Source organism: Manacus candei, unplaced genomic scaffold (genome assembly GCF_025592945.1).
Source record: "Manacus candei isolate 608988 ecotype Guabito, Panama unplaced genomic scaffold, ASM2559294v1 h1tg000060l, whole genome shotgun sequence".
Taxonomy (NCBI): Eukaryota; Metazoa; Chordata; class Aves; order Passeriformes; family Pipridae; genus Manacus; species Manacus candei.
The window spans coordinates 3,211,028-3,233,671 of NW_026138108.1; the positions used below are offsets into that span (position 1 = coordinate 3,211,028).

Sequence of the window (22,644 nt, forward strand, 5' to 3'; positions counted from 1 at the left end):
ATAGAAATTGTGCAGAGAAATGAATTTATCTTAACTGTGTAAGTCTAACCCAAAAAATAAATCACTCAGAAACACAAGAGCAAAGGTGGAAAAAAGCTCCACTTGACATAGGGTAGATCAAAGATACCTTTACATTCACAGCACCCGAGATCTTATCTAAATAAGAAGAAATTTTTCTTGCAACAGAGCCACAAAGTAGAACACAGCTTTTTTTTCCTTAAGTGTACTTTAGAAAACTGAATTATGATATACTGTGTTGAAAGAAACACACTTCCATGTCACTGTTTGTTATATGTAAGCTGTTTGCTATACTTATATATATAAGTTGTTTTAATAGAAACACTCAATATTTCTTCTCAGTCATACTCTCGATCCTTTAGGTCCAGTATCTTTGGCCTTGCCCTGCTAAGTACCTCATTTTAGGAATATTTGTGTTTTTCGGTTTTGTTTGTTTGTTTCAGGTTTGTTTTTTTTTTTAACAGAAAAAATGTTTCTTTGTGTTGTAAAACAGTGCTTTCTGTTTATTTTCTGTTCTTTTTGAACGGAGGGAATGACATTCACCTTACAGCACTGCCACTCCAGCACTCCCCTCCACCTTCTACCCTTCACTCAGTTTTCCCCACTTCTCCTAAAAACAGATGCTCTGCAGAACCCCCTTTCATATCAGCATCTCTTTTCTGTGTCATCTTTCCATAAACCTGGTGAGGTGCAAATTTCAAAAGAAAGCTCATTGTGGCTCATTGATTTCCCAAATCTCTCATATCTATTACAAGACAACCTGACATTCCTACACACTGAAAAATTAGGGGAACACAAGACTAACCCCTCAGAAGCTGTTTTTCATTCATTCTGGAGCTCACATGCCTTCTGGTGCTCACCCCTTTTTTTGTTTCTTTCCTTTTTTTTAACAGAGAACTTCAAAATAAAGAATAACACCAACTTTGTTTCTTTTGGAATATTATTTCTAAAGCAACAAACATGTTTTGTTTTTAAAGACAAAAGGCAACATCCTTGGTCTCGAGCACCTATGTACCATGGATGGCTCAAAATCTTATCTGGTACTTCTTATTTGGTATTTATTTTTCATGATACAGCAAGAGTTAGTTTGATCTCTTTGACACACAGAGGTATTTGTTCTATCTCTAAGGGTGGAAAAGACGTTTCTTTCTAACATAACAACTCACAGACAAATTGGAATCATGAATTTCATAAAGAATCAATATAGAATATAAAAAACACATGAAAAACATGACAGATTATATGTATCTTTTCTAGAGACAAAACAACAAGCTAAAATGAAATGCTATTTTCTTCCCCACATCCAGTTTTGAAAGCTACATACTAGTTAATATAAAAATGGATGCCATTTCAGAACACAATCCCTTCCACTTCTGAGTATTTTTTTCTGAGACAATCTGGTCCAGTAGTGCTACGGAAAGTAAAAAACCAGTCTAATAGAATTTAATTCTTGAACTTTCTAGTTCATTCAAAAGCAATTTAAAGTCACTCTGGAAATGGTATCCAGAACAGCACAAGTTAATTGAACACAAGGATTCATGTAGCAAATTATCTTACTACTAATGGTATGGAAGAAAGAAGCCTGATTAGTGAGCCCTGTTGGATACTCGCAATGTGAGAAGTCGAGAGATGCCAGAACTAAATCAGAAAGGTGAAGATCAATAGTTCTTTAATCAATGGGGGATTACAGTGGGATTTATTCTTCTGAAAACAGCAGGGGCAGATAAATTCCCCACTGAGATTAATTACTAGGAAGGGTGGATGTGAACAGAGGAGTGCAGTTATCTTTGTGACAACTGTAAGTGGCAAGAAGAACACCAGTGGGAGTACAGAGCTCTTTGGCTGAGTCTCTGCTGGTGACCAATGACACCCTCATCGAATTCCCAGCATCTCTTAGTTCCTTAAAAGAAATTGCTTTGAAGCCTGTGTATTTCTACAAACACAAATATTATAGACCAAAAAGCAGGGACACAAATTTTTTGGCTTGTTTTTTAAACTGATCGGTTGTTACAGCTTTTGGGTTCGTAAAAAAATCTATATTATGGAGCAAAAAGAAACATTGTGTACAACTAAAGAATGACAGCTTCATGCACAACTAAAGAATGACAGCTTCATGCACAAAGATGCTGATCACATTCACAGCACCTAGGGGTTGTCAGAGCTGCTGTGGGGCTCTGTGTATTGGGGACATGGAATCCATCATGTCCATGGAATCAATCATCAGCGTAAGAGCCTTTAGTGCTAAATGTTACAGTTCCCACAAACTAGCCACTAATGCATCATGCTCTAGTGCTAAATACTGTAAACTGAGACACTAAGCAGGCTAAGCAGAATAGAGAAATCACAGAGCATCTCTTGTAAAAGAACTGATTTAGAAACAAGTCATAAATTGAGATTACTGTGACTTAGAACTACTTAAGGAATTTACTAACATGAAAAAACAGAGCTAACAGCTTAACTTGTCAGTGCTTGATTTTCTACCAGCTTGAGGGAGAATCTTCTAATTGGTCTCTCCCACGACGTTTTATGTTCACTTACCTTATCAGAAGACAAGATGCAGAGGGTCCAGCAGATACTAAATTTGCTGGACGTAATCTGATGGATTTATTTATTTCATTATTTTGGTTATTCCCAGCAGCTGTTTGAGAGATCTCCGTCTGAAACTCCGATCAGATGACATCAACTTGCTCATTTTATTTCTTGTAGAAAACACTTCATAAAATATTTTCGACTCTGACTCCATCCAGCTATGTTGGTCTGGTTTTAATGACACTGAATTCAGGAGCTTTAAGAAAAATTTCTGTTGCTTTTTTACTCTGAATTTTATCAAATACCAACAATCACATCTGTGTGGCAAATCAGCAAAGGTTCTTTATTGGGAAAAATGCAAGTTTAATACAGATATTATATAAATTACAAAAAAAATGTTTTAAAAATCAGTTCTCCAGGATACCCAAATTAACTGAAGGTGGAGCCTCAGTGAAGCAAATACAGTCTCAGATCATCTCTCATTTTAAAGCAGGTCATAAAAATAGTCCAGGCCTTGTCCCAGTTCCCAGATGGATATTCCAGTGCCCAATTCTTTTGCAAGCTCTAAGCGCAACTGGATGGACTAAGACAAAGACAAATAAAGCAATTACATCATAGATATTAGAGACTCCATACTGCCATGACTTCATGCCATTATCAGACCTTTTAAAAACATCTATCCTTGAAGTAAGTACTGAAAAGCCTAGTCTGTATTTCAAATAGTCTCTGGTTAGCAAGCAATCATTCAGTAAGAGACAGTTAATCGTACCAGTTAATTCAATGACCTAATAAAAGATCACCAGCTAAATTGACAAAATGCCACAGAAATAAATCAGATTTATGAACTATGCAAAGGACTATTCTAATTTAGGCTATCATTTCACAATGCACAGAAAATCTAACTCTTCCCAAAAATGTCTCAGGGGTAAAATAAAACTTTATCACTAAAGACAATCAGAACAACTTGTCAAATACCATCAAGATCTCTTACCTACTCTTGCCTTTTCCCAGGACAGAGTCACAATTTACATTAACACATTTCTCTTTTAAAGAGATTCTTGGAGATAATATTGAAAAGTATCTCTATTTGAGCTCCAGACACTGAGTTAGTTTAGTCATTTGTTTTACAAGGGAAGCAATGCCACAATTCATGTTCTGCATTTTTTTTCAGTTCAAACAAGAAAAATAATTATTTTTCAACCTTTTTGCTTTCAGCTTTTCTTACTTTGAAGTGCAGCACTGCACTGTTTAAACTACTTACACTAGGGATGTGTTTAAAACTAATTTTCACGGAAAACAGAATAAAGTATCAAGGCATCTTTAACAGATCCACTGGGTCTGGTGTTCATTACTGCTTTTAACTAATCTTGAACAAGCTACTTTTGAGCAACCTACCAGCGATTACACCATTAATAAGAGAAAGAAAGACATTTATCATGGGGTAATAAAATTCAGTGTTTCCCAAACATCTTGATCATCATCACATGAACAATTCTTTGACTTGCCCTAGCATACAAATCTCAAAATATTTAAGTACAAGCCTGTTGAAAATAGAACCATGCATTTACCAGCCACCACAGCTGAGTATCTGATAGGGAAGAAACAGTGAAAGGAATGCACAGGAGTGAGTGCTCTTAACCTGGTCATTACTGACAAGGGTAGGGTGAAATCCTTCCACAAGGCCAAAGAGAATGTAGTATAACAGCATGCAGCACAATGTCTTTTTGCTGGTATGTTCACAATGAAACTTTCTAACACTGTAAGACAGCTACTACTAGGAAGAACATAGTTAGACATGGTAATTAATATCCCACATGTAATGGTACTTCCACCAAATTAGATTGATGAGGGGAACTATCCTTGTATTAATGGTTTTTAAGATAACAATCCTGTTCAGGAAAACAGAGACTTAGATCATTTCACACTAGTTTATCCATAAAAAATGTCTCTGTTCTCTGTAAATATTATATAGTTTCACTACAGAAGCAATTCCCCTCCAATAGGAAAAGCCAGTAGCAGCTTAACATACTGCCTTTAGTTTAATTTGAGAAAATCTAAAGATAATTTCCTAGGAACTAAGACTGCAAGTAACCATTTCATTCTGTATTCTGGTATATCGCAGACTATTGTGTAGACAGAAATTGTATGTCCTGCCAAAGGACTGTAAGGCCAAATGCCTCAGTTTTCAAAACACTGAAATATATTCCACAGAAACAGAACTGAAGAAAACATGGTGATGAAGGCTGATAGGGAGAATCAGGATCCTGTTACAGAGAAAGGTAAAAGTTCTCCAAGCTTTCAGCTAACCTGATGAGAAGGAAAATTTCTTTGGTCTCTTGTCTGACAATCTGTTAACAATGTGTCTGATAGATCCTCTCACAGCACTGGTTTTTCCTATTGTGTCTTATCTCTAGACATGGTTTACCTTCGGAGATCCCAAAACCCCATGATGCATTAGAAAGAAAAAACAACTTTCTTGTACAGGCACCTGAAGCTTTGAATCATAACAATTTACATAACATTTAGATAAGGGCAAACTTCTTTCACAAAAGCTTCAGCTCAGTTCAACATTTTCTGAAATGTCTCAATAACACAACAAGTCAAGCAAACATTTCTGTCCTCTTACAGCCCTCTGATGTGAAAAACTGACACCTACCTTCAGTGTTGGGTAGAAGACGGCATGTTTTCCTCCTTTATTTCTGTAAAACAGGAAAACCAAATAGTCACAATAGCTTTGATAGATTCCAATAGCATTTTAAACTAAAGTTAGAATTCAAACCAGTTTTATTCCTTTCTACTAAAAGGAAACAAACTCGGTGCTGAAGAAAACTGCCAACTTTATTTTGAAGGAATTATTGGTAGTAAAATTAAGATATGCTAGTATGTTTAGCACATGAGCATTAATACATACTTATCAAAGACAGGGACTACTTGCCATTTAGTAGCTCCTATCTTTGAGATTTCTTACCCAGTGTTCATTCCACTCTGGAAGCTGAGGCACTGTTTCTGTGAAATCAGACACTTTTGCTATCAATTAACATTCATTCAGTATTTGCACTCTGGCTACTCTGTCTCCCAATGGCAGGGTACAGCCAAAATCTTCTCTATTTCTTCTTCTTTTCTACTGCAGATAAGAACTTCTACTCCTGCCCCTTTCCTACGTATGTGCAAACATCACAGAACATAAATCCAAAAAGCTATTGGGAGAAGATACACAACATATCTAAAAGTCAAGTATGTATCTGTGTCACTGTCCTGCAGGTATTGCTTGTAGGTAAATCTGCCAGAAAGATTCTCCTCTCATGATTCAGGTGAAAGTCCCAAAGTACTTTATGCATAACACTTCATCCAAGAAGTGGTTACAACAAAATACAATATAGGCAGTCAGACAAGATACTTATTTACCCATACTGGTGGCCTTTAAGGACGACAAGTCTTAAAGGAGGTGAAAGAGGTTTTTGATGCTGTCTCACATGATATCTTCACAGGCAAGCCCAGAAAGTGCAGGCTTGACAAGTAGGTGGTGAGGTGGATTGAGAAGTGTCTGAATGGCAGATCCCAGAGGGTTGTGATCACTGGTACAGTCTAGTTGGAGACCTGTCACTAGTGGTATCCCCCAAGTTTTGATAGTGGGCCCAGTATTGTTTAACTTACTCATCAAGGACATGGGTGAAGGGGCAGATGCCTCCTCAGCAAGTTCCCTGATGACACAAAGCTGGGAGGAGTGGTTGATACCCAGGAGCGCTGTGCAGCCCTTCAGGAGGACCTTGACAGGCTGGAGAGGTGGGCACAGGAGAACCCTCTGAAATTCAACAAAGGCAAATGCATCTGGGGATAAACGGCCCCATGCACCAATACAGGCTGGGGAAAGCAGCTCTGTGGAGAAGGATCTGGAGGTCCTGGTGGGCAACAACCTGTCCAAGAGCCAGCAGTGTGCCCTTGTGGCCAAGAAGGCCAATGGTATCCCAGGAAGTGCATTGCCAGCAAGGTGAGGGAGGTGATCCTGCCCCTCTAATCAGCCCTGCTGAGCCCCTGGGATGCTGTGTCCAGTCTGAGCTTCCCAGGCAAGAGAGATACGGAGTTCTTGGAGTGGGTCTAGTGGAGGGCAACAAAGAGGACCGGAGACTGCAGCCTCTCACTTGTGAAGAAAGGCTGAAGGACCTGGGCCTATTCAGCCTTGAGAAGAGAAGACTGAGGCGGGACCTTATCAATGTCTATAAGTTTCTGAAGGGAGGGTGTCAAGAGTATGGAGCCAGGCTCTTCTTGGTGATGCTGAGCAATAGAATGAGCGACCTTTTGGAACAGAGGAAGTTCTACCTGAATATGGGGAAGAACTTCTTTACTGTGAGGGTGACAGAGCACTGACACAGATTGCCCAGAGAGGTTGTGGAATCTCCTTCCCTGGAGATATTCAATAGCTGTCTGGATACAATCCTGAGTAATGGGCTTTAGAGCTTGAGTAGGGAGGTTGGACTAAATGACCTCCAGTGGTTGCTTCCAAGCTTAACCATTCTGAGATTCTGTGATTTTATGAAAAGGCTGACATTGAAAATAGAGGATCCAAGAAGTCATTTCACAAGAGAGATGTTTTGATACCATATCACAGTAAACACACTGAGATATTTTGTTGCAACTGGATGACAAAATTGTCAGATAGTAAAAGAGAGTTGTGTCTACTAAATGCTCATCTGAAAAAGATGAAGACATTTGGTTTTTAGATGCAAACTGTGAAAGGCTTTTTCTGACTCCCTGAATTACTAGCTTTTCAGTTAAATTAAATGCTAGCTGTATAAAATATAGAGACAGGGCAAGCTATATTGGACACAAAAACCAAGGCTGCATTTTAAACCCCTAATAATGAGAAGGACGAGCTACAAGTCATCTCACAGCACCACTTTACCAGTTAGGGAAGGAGGAAATACAGAGTGCATGGGCAGACCAAGCAGGAATTGCTCCTAAAATCTCACAACTTACATAAATGAATACTTGCCTATGCACTTGGACAAGCACTCAGAGACAGCAGATTTCTGCAACTATTTGTAAAAGACAGTCTCTGTCTGCTACATGAAATCATTAGCTGTGCTTTTTCTTAAAAGATTCATGATTTCATTTCTTAGCCACTGCAGACATGCAAGATTTCCAGGTGAGATGCTTCATCAGTGAAGCCTATTTCAGGCCCGGCTCCCATCCCCGTCCAATGTAACTGAACCTTTGTAACAGAAGTGGTAACTGAGAAAGAGTTCCCTTAAATAACCCCCCCCTGGAGCCAGCTGAACCACTGCAGAATCACTGAGCCACTCAGCTGCCTGGCAAGCACAAGTGAAGTTTAGAGTGATTTTCAGACATAGTATGCTTTATGCATATTCCTCCAGGAAGCCCACACACAAGAACCTCCACAGATTGGCTTTCAAAGGCAAATGATGTCATATTAGTGACAAGCTATCCCTTTCCCACAAGTTCATTTTGCAAGGGGCTATATAAGAAATGTGATTCAGACGGGAATCCCAGAAGCATGCCATTCAGAGAGAGCTCTCAGATTTACTCTTCTGAGAGCAAGTTTTCATCCAGGACTTGTTGTGTCTCCAATTGGATTGTGCATTAGAGATCAGTAAAACAGAGCTTCTGATTTATTCCTCTTTAGCTAACAAAAAACTTGTAATTGTTTGCTACAAAGTAATTTTGCAACAGGATACCAAATAATTAAATATGAAGGAATACAGATCCCAGTCCTTTCATACAAAAACAGAAAACAAATTAAAACTCTGCTGAACACACAGATTTTTTTTAAATTCTTTTTTCTGATAGGAAGTACAAGTTGCTGAGAAGTCAAAAGAAAATTACAGGCTGAGAGAAACCTTGAAAATTAAACTAAAACCATAAAAATAGAACATTTTTTAGGGTTTGGGGTTATTTTTACATTTAAAAATATTTAAAACAAGAAAGTATTTTGGAAATAACAAAGTAGTTCTGATTTCTTTTTTCTAAAGCACCCTAAAATGTGTTTTAGTCTACTTTTCAAGTGGTGTGTCTTCACATTAACAATACATTGAGTAATATACAAGACACAGCTTTGCAGAAGTAGTAGGATTTGTTTGCTTCATTTTAGTATATTTTTGTATATTTGCATAAAAATAGCAAATTATCAGAGAATTAATAAGATGTTCTGGGGGGGGTATTAAATCTATTTTAAATGGATTCTTCCTAGATCAGGAATGCTCTTGTCATTCCATTATGAAAAAGGGAGGACAAAGAAAGTTATAATTTTAATGCTCTCAGTCCTTCTAAAAATTTTATCTGGGAGTCAATTTTATTCCTATTACATTTCTCTATGGTCTATTCCATTTAGTGGAAGTTTGTTGCTTGAACAATCTTATCAGTAGGACTTGTAAAACCAGGCTCTTGGCACAGATTTTTCTCAGAACTATTTTTGGCCAAGTTATTGGTAATCACCCAACAGTTCACAGTACTAATCTCAGAGGCTCTGATTAACTGAGACTCAACAGGTAACTTTGATGGATAACTTCTAGAGATGTGACTCATCAGACTTGTCTTCCAAAGTTTGTTTTAGTTTATGTAATTTCATTAATCCTTCTCTGATTTTCTTCTCTTTTCTGAAGCACTCTTTTACACTGCAGTTCAGTGTTGACATACAGATCACAAACAGCAGAATTTCCATTTGTTCAATTCAGTAGCATACTATAGTCACTGGGTGGTACCCAAAAATATTTGCAGAATGGTAAGTTAATAAATGTAACTCACTTTTTATATTCAAAGTAGTGTTCAGCAATCTGTTCATCCCAGATAATTTTTGGTTTGTGTTCCTTCAAGGTTTCAATGTACCTGCAAATTAAAAACACAGATATGGAATTAATTTTTCTAAGAAGTAGTTATGAAATTAAATTGCAGAAATTTCTGAAAATGCAGTTTTACCATGTTTAGATGCTGAACACTGTATCAAAAATATCTTCTTGTTGACAACCTAATTTCCTTAACCATTTTACCATTTTCCATGTTCACATATTCAGGCTTTTTTTTTTTCTAAAGCATTGTATATAAGTATCTGAAAGGAGGGTGTCAAGAGGATGGAGCCAGGCTCTTCTCAGCGGTGTCAAGCAGTAGGAAAAGAGGCAATGGGCAGAAACTGATGCACAGAAGTTCCACCTGAATATGAGGAAGAACACTGTGTGACTATGCACTGGAATCGATTTCCCAGAGAGGTTGTAGAGTCTCCTTCCCCTGAGATGTTCAAAAGCTGGGCACAAACCTCAGTAACGTGGTCCAGGGGCCCCTGCTTGAGCAGGAGGTTGGACCTGACGGCCTTCAGTGATCCCTTAACCATTCCATGATTGTGTGTGATTCTGTGAATTAATTAATGTTCATCAATTGCAAATCTGTAAGGGCACATGAAGGCAATGCTTCAGTACTTCTACAGCCTGAAACCCATATGCCAAAGCACAGCAACTGAAGGTTGTGCATAGTTGTGTCCTCTAAGGCTAATCAATGAAATTCTTAATCATAAGCTACTATGTAGCTTATGTCATTAGAAAAGTTCTTCTATCAAAGGGGCTTAGTTAATCTTCTAAAAATGTAATTGTCAAGGAAAAGTCACTGCTAAGTATCTCTGCATAAGAATTTTCTCCACCACCGATTTCTTGGCATTATTCTCTTGCACAGACATTTTGAACATGGAATGGCCTACCTCACTTGACACAGTGAGAATAGAGTACTACTTGTACCCAAAAAACTGCTAGGGGAACTGGTTTGGAATAGCTAGTGTGGAATAGCCAGGATGCTGTAAATTTATGTTCTTGGTTAACTCACAGTATCACCTCAGTGCAGAGATAGTGTCTCCTTGTGTCTGTGTTTCTGACTGGAAAACAGAAACAAAGCTTCTGCCTGCCACATGTAAGAGGACCAGAAGATGGCAAGCTACTGCCAGTGATAGAGGACACGTGGGTGTCACACAAATAAGAGATGTATTATTCCCCTGTTTCTTCTGCATCTTTTCAACCTGCATCTTTAGCCATCCATTTTTGAAAAATCTGTCAAAACCATCTCTCTCACAATAGGTCTCATTCTTGTAATAATTTCTCTGCTTATGACAGGAATTGGATGGAGAAATTTCTTTCAAATCATCTAAATAAGAAATTTCCCTCTCCTATGTCAAAGACATTTATAACCAATTTCCATCAGCCACTATCCTGACAGCATCAGTGCTGAAATTCTACCTCACTAATATACATCAAAAAACAGCAACAGTTTGCATTTCCCAGTTCGTAAAAGATTTCTTCTCTTATTTGGTCTTATTCTAAATGCAATTAAAACATTCAGCATTGCCAGGAATATCTTCTCCCTTCAGCTGTGGTTTGCTTATTCAAATATTGGCAAATATATTGGCAAATTGTTGCCTACTGCTAGTGGTTTTAGAGAAGATTTTCATTTTGTATTTACATTAAATGAATCCAAGCCAGACATGCTATTTACCCATCTACATAAGCAAACATATGGGAGCAACTATTGCACTCTTCCTCTCACATACATGCCCTGGAACAGTGGACCTTTTCAAATAGTGCAAGTTAAACCTTGGAACCTGCCCGTAAGACAGACAAGATTTTAAGTTGCCCTACTAGAAATATATGCAAAGATATCTAGTTTTGTATATTTAAAATGTAAAGATTGATTTTAACAAACCATCCTATTCCACAACGACAAGTTCAGTAACGACAGGAGACAACACTCATATAGACTATGGGACCAATATGTTACAGCCCAGAATTACCAGCCAAGACATCCTGGCACACAGCTTTATTCCTGAACATATGACTTTATATGGGAAGATTAGCTCAGCTGGTTAGAGAATAGTGCTAATAATGTCAAGGTCATGGGTTCAATCCCTGTACAGGCCATTCACTCAAGAGTTAGACTAAATGATCCTTGTGGGTCCTGTCCAACTCAAAATGTTCTATAATTCTGTGATACTTGTCTGTGAAACCCTATGCCGTATTTCCTATTATCTCTGTAGTATCTTACTATGTGCATCCTAAGTGGAAGGCTTCCTGTGTAAAACTGCAGCACCTGTAGTACAACACACTCACTTGAGTCAAACCAATGCTTACCAGGCACCCATAACATATTATCTCCCAGCTGAGGCAGTACTTGACTCAACATATCAAATGTTTGATATGCATTGGTTTCAGAAAATCTAAAAAAAAATAAAATTAAAAAGTGACATTTGCCATCACACTGAATGAGAGATGGGATATCAGTATGTCTGGGGTACCAGAGATCTATATCAATTTCCAAGTTCTCAGAGAGGAAAAGGAATGGGCAGGGAGCTCATCACAGTCAGTTTTCCTTCTTTCCACCTCTCACCTCACCCTTCTCCTTTCAACTCATATTTATTGGTATTTTACTCTCCTCTCTTTCTAATTTATCCCTCTTTCTGCTGCCACTGTCCCAGTTCACATCTGCTTTTATACTTCTATCCAGACTAATTTATTTGCTTCCTCATCCATCAGCTCCTAACTTACTACCTTTCTTCTTTTACCAAGCTGCCTCAGCACTTGTGAGAATGATAAACACTGAAAACGCAGCTTCACTGCCTCGCACTACATATTTCCTGGGAAGTTTGTAACCATTTGTAGAGAAAGTCATGCTGTTTCTGTGGTCCTAGCCTGAAATGAGGTCAGCATGAAGTATCTGCACTGTTGATGCTAGCCTCTAAGGAAGCACCAATGCAGCATATAGAAATGATAAATCTGCATGGATCATCAGGAACAGTAACAAAAGGCAGATGTCACCTGCATGTCCACCTTGCAAATGCATGTTCTGACATAGACAAAAGCCATTCTGGATCATTTAAGCTGCCACACCTCTTTTAAAAGGGACACTTCCTTGGCCTACAGACACCAACTGTTATTTTTATCACTGATACTCCTGGTTCCAAACATGCCAGGCATGGTTGGACTCAAACAAACACTCCCTTCCACAAAGTAAATGAGAAGCCAAAACATACATATTATGGAGTTGTAAAGTTAGTCCTGCCAAAGATGTGTATCTCTGAACAACACTAATGTGGTTACACCTACACACTATTGCACTTTACTGCACATTCAACTAATAAATAAAGGATCCAGATGAAAAGTTCTCAAGATTCATGACTGGTCTTCGTTTTCTAAGATGCTTTTCTTCCAAAACATGAAAAATGGTATGACCCTGGAATATGTTAAGGTAAAAACTACAATCTGTAGTCCCCCCGAAGAAGTTATTTATGTTCATGGATGATGCTTTGTTCAGAATATAAAGGAACCAGTCTCTAGTATATCTTTTGCAACAAGAGTATACATTCTAGGAAAAGAGATAGCTTCATATAAAGTTCTTAGACTGGGATTTTTTAAGGAAGGTTAACTTTTTTAATCCTCAAATACTTTGCTTTACTAGTCTTGAGTCACTGTTCAACGAAAAACTTCAGTGAAAAGGAAACCACTACTGAGCATACTGAGCATTTTGATGCTCTTTTCTAACACGTTATATTTTCTCCTCAGTTCTCACATGAACAAAACTCTGACTAGAAGCAACAGGTCTCTAGTCAGAACGAAGGATCATTTGCTCCTGCTGCAAGAAACTGAGTTTATCTTCCATATAGAAAACTCGAGTGATTCAGTCAAAGGATAAAAATACTATTCAGCTTGAAAATCTCTACTACACATTTTCTTTCAGTTTGCTTCAGTTACAAGAGACTTAGTTATTAAACTGTGAACCTACCAGGAATTGTCTCTCCATATCTATCAACAGTGTCTATGCAAGGCAACAAATGTTTGAGAGTCAACTGGATAGGGTCCATCTTCCCCCTTGTGATGGTTTCACTCAGGTCTTCCTGGAGACCAGCTTGTAACCAGGAAGGAACTAGGAAGGTGATCACGGAAGTATTCCATGCTATTCCTTTACGTAACTTGAGGTATAAATAAAGCCAGCAGGAGGGACCTCGCGCTCTTCCTTTCCGGTGAGGTTCGAGAACGGTGGGTCCTGTCTCGGTCTGGCTTATCTGGAGCTGAGGCCTGCAGTGACTGCTGTGTCTGCCACGCGTGAGGGGAGAGGGCTGGGCCGTGTCCAGCCATCCTGCTTGTTCAAAGGGAAGTGGTGAGATTTTGCTAATTTACCTTCAGTTGGTTGGTTGACTTGTTTGGTCTTTGTCCCTTTTTGTCCTTTTCCCTTCTTCCTCCCCCTCTTCCCTTTTAGGGAGCTGTTTGGGATTTCGGGAGTTATAGTGTATAATATTCTCATTGTATATATCTGTCTCATATGTAATATATATACATATATATATATATTTGCTATAGCTTTTGCTGCTTAAGTCGGTTTTTTCTTCCCTCTCTGGGAAGCAGGTCCTTGTTGTCAGGTTTCGGGGACTTGGCAGGAAGCCAGCTCAAAACTTGTACACTCCTTTATAAGGAGCTGTATCTTTTAATAAAAGTAAGAAAAGTCACATAAAAGGCCATATTCTAAAGCTCAAGAGTTCAGATTTCTGATGCAAAACAAATATGGAGAAATAGCTACAAAATAGTTTTCAGAGTAGCACTTCTAAGAACATTCCCCGTCTTGTTACATATCTTCCAGAAAAGTTCTGGTCCGTCTCCCCACTGCTCTGTGTACCTCATGACACTGTCTGAAAGGGCAAATGCCCATCATCAAAACAAGATTTTTCAGAGGGATATATATATATATAACACACCTGTAAGTCAAACCCCTTTTTAATTTTAACTACCTTGACAATTTCCATTTTAGGTTTTTCTTAAACTACTTCCTTTTTAGTGGAACAAAATGTCAAGAAACAATACAATCTGGAAACACTTTAAAAATTTTAATTGAAAAGGTTTTAAGATTCAGAATTTATTTTGCCTTCTCTGTGTCTTAGAAAATTATGTCTAAAGAACAGATGTAAAATTTCTGAGTATCCTACAAGCTACCAAATGATTCAGCCATGAAACTAACAGTTTGGATAAAGGATACCTTGGATGGTAATAAATGAAGACACAAAATGAAGAAAATTTGAAAAAGAAAAAAGATTTTATAGAGATTTTGAGTTTCCACTCACTCAGACCCTAAAATTGCAGCTTGCAAAAGGTAGAGATGCCCTGCAATTTAACAACCTTTAGATATTAGCCTTTAAAATAGTCCTGTGAGCATGCACATATTTATGAAAAGCTTAGTGGCAGAGTCAAGAACAGCATAATATTATATATGTGTGTGTATATATATACATATATATACAGCATTACATAGTGTGCAGTAATAAAGGTCAGCAATGGACTGAACAATTAAGCTTTCACCAAACTAGTTTCCTCAGGATCACTTAAGTACTTTTTTACTCATCTCCTCTCACCATTCAATACTATATTTACTATATGTAAGTATAAAATTCCAGCTTTAAAAGGTGGTAAAGTTGCATACCACTGTATCTCTTGCTTGCACATTAAAGAATTCAGATTTTTCTAACACAAATCCCACAAGTTCTTTCAAAAGCAAATAGGTTATCCAAGAAAAAGACAGTTACTACACATGTTCTAGATCATTAAAAGAACACACATTAAAACAGTTTTTACTCTGATGATTTATGCTTTTGAGAGGAGTGGAAAGCACACTCTATAAGCATGCTTACAGGGTATGTTATTCAAAATTAGTTCTGTTATGATCCTTGGTTTACTTAATGTAAAATAACAGCAAAATACAGTTTGCAGAGAGAAACCAATCTGTTACCTGTTAAAGTATCCAAGTAGCAGCCTAGAAATGAAAAATGTATAAGTAAGCATTACCTTTCTCTACTAATCCCTTTGCTGCCCACACTTTGCTCTGTCAGTTTTAAAAGGCAATAAGAATATTTTTACTATTTTAATAGTAATAGGTTTCCAACAGAGTAGTTTCTATGAGTGTTTTGCTTTCAGTAACTTTTATAAAATCATTCTCTCTGATTTCTTCACAATACTTCATCACAGATGACACTTGACAGATGACACTTTTCAGTGTTTCCACACTGCCACACCAACCTCACACAAACCCACTAACCTTTTACCTTCTGCCATGATGCACCAGCCCAATGAAAATAAGCAGAACCTCAGTGACATTTCTACCATTACTCTGGGCTCTTCAGAAGTGCCCCTTGTTTAGCATTCTCAAAGTAACTTAGAAACAATAATACTTTGGTGAACACAACTGCAGAGAGGCAGCCAAGTATTCCTATTTTACAGAACTGTGAAGACCCAGAAGACAATGTCAAGCTTTTCAGAAGCATCCTTGTCTCTTGTCTCAAGAAACAATGAGCATCAAAACCTTTCAGTGCCTTACTGCAGCTACAGAAGAAAACACAAACATTATGGTATTTCTATGCATATGGGTTTACATGTTAATATTGCCCCTTATTATCATTTAACTTTACAGAGGTTTTATAAAGAGACCCACCTGAGAGTGTACACAGTGGCACACTGGTAAATTACCCAAGGGAACTCCAAGTACAGCTGAAAGTGATCTAGTGCATGCTAACATTTCTCAATATAATCAAAATGGTGGTTCTTTACCAAAAAAGTCCACAAGCTTACAGTTAGATATTGATCTATGAATAGAAGTAATCACACACAAGGCAGAAAGGTGTGAAAATTTCTTTATACGTTTAAGATTTTGACTCAAACTGACAGATATGAGAGGAAGATACGAAAATCTCCCTAAAGAAAACAAGATCTTTATGTCTAAGGCAATAAATATTTCTCAGACAATGAAGATGTAACTAGATTGAGGCAGAAGGCTTGCATATCTGTTTGTGTACCTTCAATAACACATTGCTGTTCAGTAGAATTACTTTTTCTGAAGGAGAACTGAAAATATGTATTGTTAAGAAGCCTATAGGTGTTTCTTTCCTCAGTCAGAGTTGAACCAGTGCACTGACATTACTGCAACTTAATGTCCATCCTTCACAGAAGAAACACAGGTCCTAATAAATTCCTATAAGAATCAGTAAAAGTATTAGTCCTTCCTAGACCATACAACACAGAAGCTTAAGTTCTGCTCCATCTCACCCAATAATCTGGTTTACTACAGAATCTGAGACAAGACATAGTGGTTTTGCTTAAAAATACTTCTCAACATGATGAAAACCAATGCTTGTTTATCCCTACGGGCTTCTTTCAAGAACCAGCAGGTTCATCCTAAAAATAAAATCTCTGAAGATAAAACTGCTAGTTTAAGGGTACATTTTCTGAAATGTTTAAGTAATGCTCAGTTGAGGTTACAGCTTTTTCAAATACATTACTCTAAGTTCAATACTGTGCTCCATTCTTCCAAGAACTGACCTAATAGGCACTTCATCTGAAAAAGTGGGGCTGTATATCTTTGGATGCAAGGCTGAACAAAGTTCAGATACACTAACAGATCTGCTGCTCAGCTTCAGCTGTAAATAACAAAAACTAAAACCATGCTAGTTCTGTTGCATGTCAGATTGGGTTTTGTGAGGTTTCTTTTACACACATCATAAAGACTTTATAGAGTTTCCTCTTGTTCAAAATATAAATATCAGCTATATTCATACAGTGCCACACAGATCATCTATAAAACTGTTATACTGGATTTGGAGCCTGGTACAATTCAGGTAATCTTAATTCAGTGCATAGGGAATGAAATATGATCCACTCCAGCTATGAAGTTTGAGTGCAAACTCGTCTACTTTGATATTCTTAATTCTTCCATTCCTACTTCATTAAAAAAGGTACACAAAAAAAAAATCACATTTCTTTTCCACCCTTGCCTAAAAGGTCAGATGGTTTTAATGCCATTAAATATCACTCCAAGCTCTTCCAGTTCCTTCTTGTGTCTTTCTCCAACTATTTCTGAATTAAAATCATCCTAACACAATACAAGGTCAATAACAACATCATCCACTAGATTTAACAACCACAAAAGCCAGCAGGAACATATTTTCCTCACCCCACATCAGGAAAGGAGCAGTGCAGTTCTTCTTCCAAGCCCCCACCTCACCCTGGGTACCAGAGTCTTTGTGGTTGCCAGGAGGCCTGTGCTGGGTAGGTGCTCACATCTTCTGTTTCCACAGGGTTGCTAAGATGCCTTGGCTGAGACAGATGGCCAGGGACCAAGCCCCATGCAGGGCACAGCCAGGGAAAGGATACACTTGGTAGCAAAGGAGAAAGAAAGGGAACATACATTGGGTGCAAGCAGCAGAAGGCCCCAAGGATGGGACAAGGATGCTGTGACTGAAGGGGAACATCTGCTGGCAGTGTAGCTCCCAAATGACTCTAGCCAGGCAGGGCACAATACCCGCAGGCTGCAGGACACTGGGTATGTAAAACTGACCCAGGTCAGCAACTGCCTTTAGAGAAAAATGTTGTCACTTCTCTCCCCAGCAATAAGGGAAATAGTTTAGGCCAGACAGAAGCAGAGTTGTCTGCAAGGAACCAGAACTTCAGGTGATGAAAAAACTAACTACGATAGGAGACTGAGAAAGCTGACTGCTACTTGGATTCCCTTTGCTTCACAAGATGCTGAGAATGAGATACCTCCAAATAGCCTCAGAATTGTGTTCAGATTCCTTAGCTGATAATCATATAGCCCTACAATTTCCACCACAGTTGTGAATGAGTGATTTGGCTGCTTAAAGAAATACCATCAAAGGTATTGGCAAAAGGAGGATCTGAACACCAAACACAGATAAAAAGATAAAAGAAACATGGTTCAGGGGTATTCTTGCCATTAAGTAGTTATAGATGTGCAGCAACAAATTTACATTATCAAGCAATATACAGCAGATAGTTTCATACAAAAGAAATAATAAATTCCATCCTCGACTGGAAGGATTGTAACTAAGGAAGGTAACTACACTAAAGGAAAATCTGTGGTCGATCAGTAAATTCTACAAACCTCCAGTGTCCTATGAAGCTATGAACTATATACTCTTTTCCATCTATTGGGACCAAGGTAAGTGAAGAACAAAGAACATTGTTGCTGACCTTCGATTTAATATTTCATACTTGGCAGAGGGACCTTTCTCCTCTCAGTTGATGGTGTACACCAACAGAACCCACAGAAGACTTTCAGACTTTGTTTTTTGAAAAGACAGAATGACGACAAATTCATGCAAATGACTATTAATCTCTCATAAAAAATGCAAATCTCAGAGGGTTAATACATTTTTAACATGTCTTAGAATAATCTAGATAGCATATAATTTCTCCTTTTTTGACTTGAATTGAAGATAGGCTATGTAATAATAAACTACTTTAAATCAATGAGAGTGGAGGTTTATGCCCTTTTAAGAATCTATCTTCATCAGGGCAGTTAAGTACATATTTGAGAACACAGCTTTTAAATCTCTTGATATTTGGTTAAACTAATACATATTCATGGGACAGTGTTCAGTTTTAAAGAAAAGCCTGGAACTTTTCATCATGACAAAACAGCAGACCATCTTCCATCTTTGCTGTACCTCCAACAAATATTTGTATATTTTTATCTGTTTAGTTTCTGCTGAACACACATATCTCTGCCTGCTGCTAAAATTTGTTAAAACTAAATTTTAAAGCAAAAAACAATATGCATGTATTTATTCAAAATGATTTCCAAAAAACTCATTACTTAAATCATATGGTAACATTTGGAGTGAAAATCAAGGGACAAAATGATGACCACCATATTTTTTTTCCTTTAAACTAACTGGAAATTTCAAAATGCAATACTATTTATCTCTAACAGGTATGTATATAATTTTTTCTTATTTTTAAATTAAACAACACTACTTATCACATTAGCCCCAACTATGGTTCTCTCAAAGGATTTTTGGTTTGCTGAAGAAATTGTTGATTTAGAGGAACAGTGAAAAAGAGCATTATACTCAGCATATGTGGGATCTGTGCAAATTCTAAAATTTTGGGGAAGTTAGAAAACAAATCCTTTTGCTGTGTTTGAATGACAGAAGTTTGTTTTTTACAATTATTTGAGGAAATTCAGACAGTAATTCAGACAATTTATCCTAGTACACTGCTAAAGGTATACCAGTAAGGCATTTATGTATCTGAAGTTGTTCCATATGCAAACACATTGAATTGCAATAACACTTTCAAAATATCACTTTGCACTCCCTACACAAGTCATCCAACACATGGAGCAATCACCAGTACAGCTGTGTAATTAATAAAAGAAGAATGTCCTTTAAACACTTACTAACTGTAAAGCCAAACAAGTTAAATATTAACAAACACTATGATATGCATGTAACAAAGGTAAATACTGAAAGCCCAAAGCAAAATTAAGGAGCAAAAATCCTGTAAGGCACCAATTAATAAAAACATAGCAGAAGAGAGACTGATACAATGTGAAATAAAGAAACATCTATTTTTAATTTTTTTTTTAGAAACAACTGTTAGGGAAAAAAGCTTTAATTTGCCTTTTTTCTTCTGATTACATCAGTGAACATTGTTTTTTTCCAAAGCTCAAGAAAAACATCTGATTGCTTTAATTAAAAAAATTGTTTCTATTGAATTACGTCTGACAAGATACTGAAAGGTTCATACCCACAAACAAGTCAACTTTTCTACCTTAAGGCAGGCCTGAGGGGAGAAGTAAAGCTCTACTTTTTATTGCAAGTAGCTATTTCAAAACCATATGGCAGAAGTGCCACCTGGGAATAACTCCCTGTGCCCCACATACCCAATTATCACAAGCTCCTGCTACAGTCATATGCACAGAGATGAGGTATGAATGACCTTGTTGGGTAAAGAAAACATAAAAAGAGGGTGAGAGCAAAGCTAGGAGATGAAGAGAAACAGATGGGACTGTCAGCTGTAGAACTGCAAAGCCCTACAATGCAAGAACATGGATAACATGGGGAATATTGCTTGGATTAGATGAAAAAGTTCCAACTACAGTCACTGAAAGACTTACTGATCTACATTTGGGATTGGTAAGGCTTTTGCTGAGTAATATTTTAATTGTACTTACTTTTCTATAAAGCAGAGGGCTGTAATCTGTTCCTCTTTCACTTTGCATTGTAGCTACTGCAGTAAGTGTCAGTACGGCTTTACGCACATTGTAATCTACTATATAAATACTGCACCACTTCAGAAGTTCTTTTATTTCAATCCCCTCCTCAGGATGACACATTTTCCTCTTTAAGTAAAGAACTATTACTGCCAGATGATGGATTCTGTACTCAGCATCAAAAATGAGAATCAAATCCAGAAGTCCTGAAGAGAAATAATTACCTCCTCAGATCATGAGAAATGCAGGTTCTTGGCTTATTAATAGGCTCTAACTCCATAACTAGGATTGGTTGAACTAGTTTTGCTGATTGATTTGGGCACTTGCTGACTTGAAATCCCAAATATTGTGTTGTTAGTAATCCTTCCCTTCTGCAAAGCTCTGTATTTCTAGATTGTGACGGCTTTGATCTCAGAAAATTTCCATGCAGCAGATCAATCTAGGAGGAAAAACATAAGAACCTGCTGCAACATGATTGACAGCCAAAATACAGAGAAACACACTGAAAAGTCCAAAATGGATTTTATTTGGCCATTTGTCTATGTGAGTATCACATTGGGGAAGAGCTAAATACATCACACATGTTAGAGGTTTCTTAAGCTGAGAAGAATAGAAAAGGAAAAAAAAAAAAGATTGGGGCCGAGAGGTAATTTTTATCCATTAATGTTTCTGAGCAAGGAACAGCAATTCGAATATACTGGATAATTTTTTGAATCCTGGGGAAAGAAGACAGAGATTACGAGATCTATTAATTTATATTCATGAAACATATTCCAATTACAAGTAGTTTCTGACCCTTTCTGGCCCCATAGCCATTGCAAGAACCTCTTTAATTACTTGCCTCTTTTGCAATAAAATACAATTAAGCAGCATTAATTATTTGACACAAGATATTTTAAGTATGGAAGAGACTAACCAGTTGCTATAACAACATAATTTAAGGAACTTGACTGGCAGGTCTTACAGATTCTCCTCCCATGGTAGAACAGTTTTGCTGTGCACCCCCATTTTCAGAGGTATTATCTTTGTTGTAATTTGTACGTACAATAAAATAAAAACATAATGAACAGAAGAGTGCTGAAAGAATTCACAAAACCATCAGATTGTCACAGCATTTCACACTTTGGGATGATGCATAAATATTAAGCGACTATGACAGAGGTAGGAAGGCTACTAATTAAAATAAAGAACCTATGTGGAAACAAGTTCTTCCTCTGAAAGACAGAAGGCTGGGATAACGTTATAAGTTAAACTAGACAAAAGCAATATCAATCCAGTCAATAATGGTGGGGATTTTGTACGATAAAACAGTGAATTCTCCCTCCCTGGGCAGCAACTCTAGATGCCAAGATGTATTATTATTTCTCAGAAATATTGCAACAGCATTAGCAAAAAAAATATAATTTGAAAAAAAAAATTAGGACATATTCAAAAATTATAAAAACCCCTTACGTTTCTTCACATGATTCCAGATAATCATCATTGTCCCCTTAAAGGTCACCTCACGTCCCCTAAAAGGTCACAGCAGGAAAGTGGAAACTAAGAAGTTACCAAGTTGCAGAAGTATATTCCATGACAAAATTGTCTAACGTCAGGAGCACACTTAGTTCAATGTTACAGCTGACTCAAATTATACTGTTCACCATTTGACCTTGGTCAATCACTCAGATTCAAGTTTTATTTTTAACACAATGAAAGGATAAGTAATGCAAAAGGAATTCAGAAAGGTACTCAATTTTTACAGATACAAAAACATCATCCTAGAAAGAATTGGGTTTGTAATTTTGAATGCAGAAAGACAATACATAAGCTTCAGAGAATCAGAAATACTCTTTCATTCCAGCAAATGTATGCTGTTTACAATAAAATACAAGCAACACATACAAGTTTTCTTACCTTTTCATCTGAGTTACTGGATACTCAAAATTAAATTTAAAGCTAACACAGGGTATTTGTGTTTGTTTTACACAGAGGCTAAATCATTTCTTGAAAAGATTCAGCTCTAATAATCAAAATTGATGGAAATCATCAGAATTTTATAACTGTGTTATCTGTCACTAACTA

At 37.3% G+C, this 22,644-nt stretch overlaps 1 protein-coding gene across 8 annotated transcripts in view; it reads right to left on the reverse strand.

Moving 5' to 3' along the window:
* Nucleotides 1–2,865: 2,865 nt before the first annotated feature.
* The window catches only part of CHID1 (chitinase domain containing 1), a 111,296-nt gene continuing 91,517 nt past the window's right edge, over nt 2,866–22,644 (reverse strand). For all 8 annotated transcript variants that reach the window (XM_051804230.1, XM_051804228.1, XM_051804229.1 and 5 more), the window contains 3 exons: nt 9,307–9,387; nt 5,204–5,246; nt 2,866–3,130 (listed from right to left, as the gene is read on the reverse strand). In XM_051804230.1, coding sequence (XP_051660190.1) covers nt 3,032–3,130; nt 5,204–5,246; nt 9,307–9,387 — 223 coding nt within the window. In that variant the 3' untranslated portion in view covers nt 2,866–3,031. The remainder of the gene's footprint in view (nt 3,131–5,203; nt 5,247–9,306; nt 9,388–22,644) is intronic.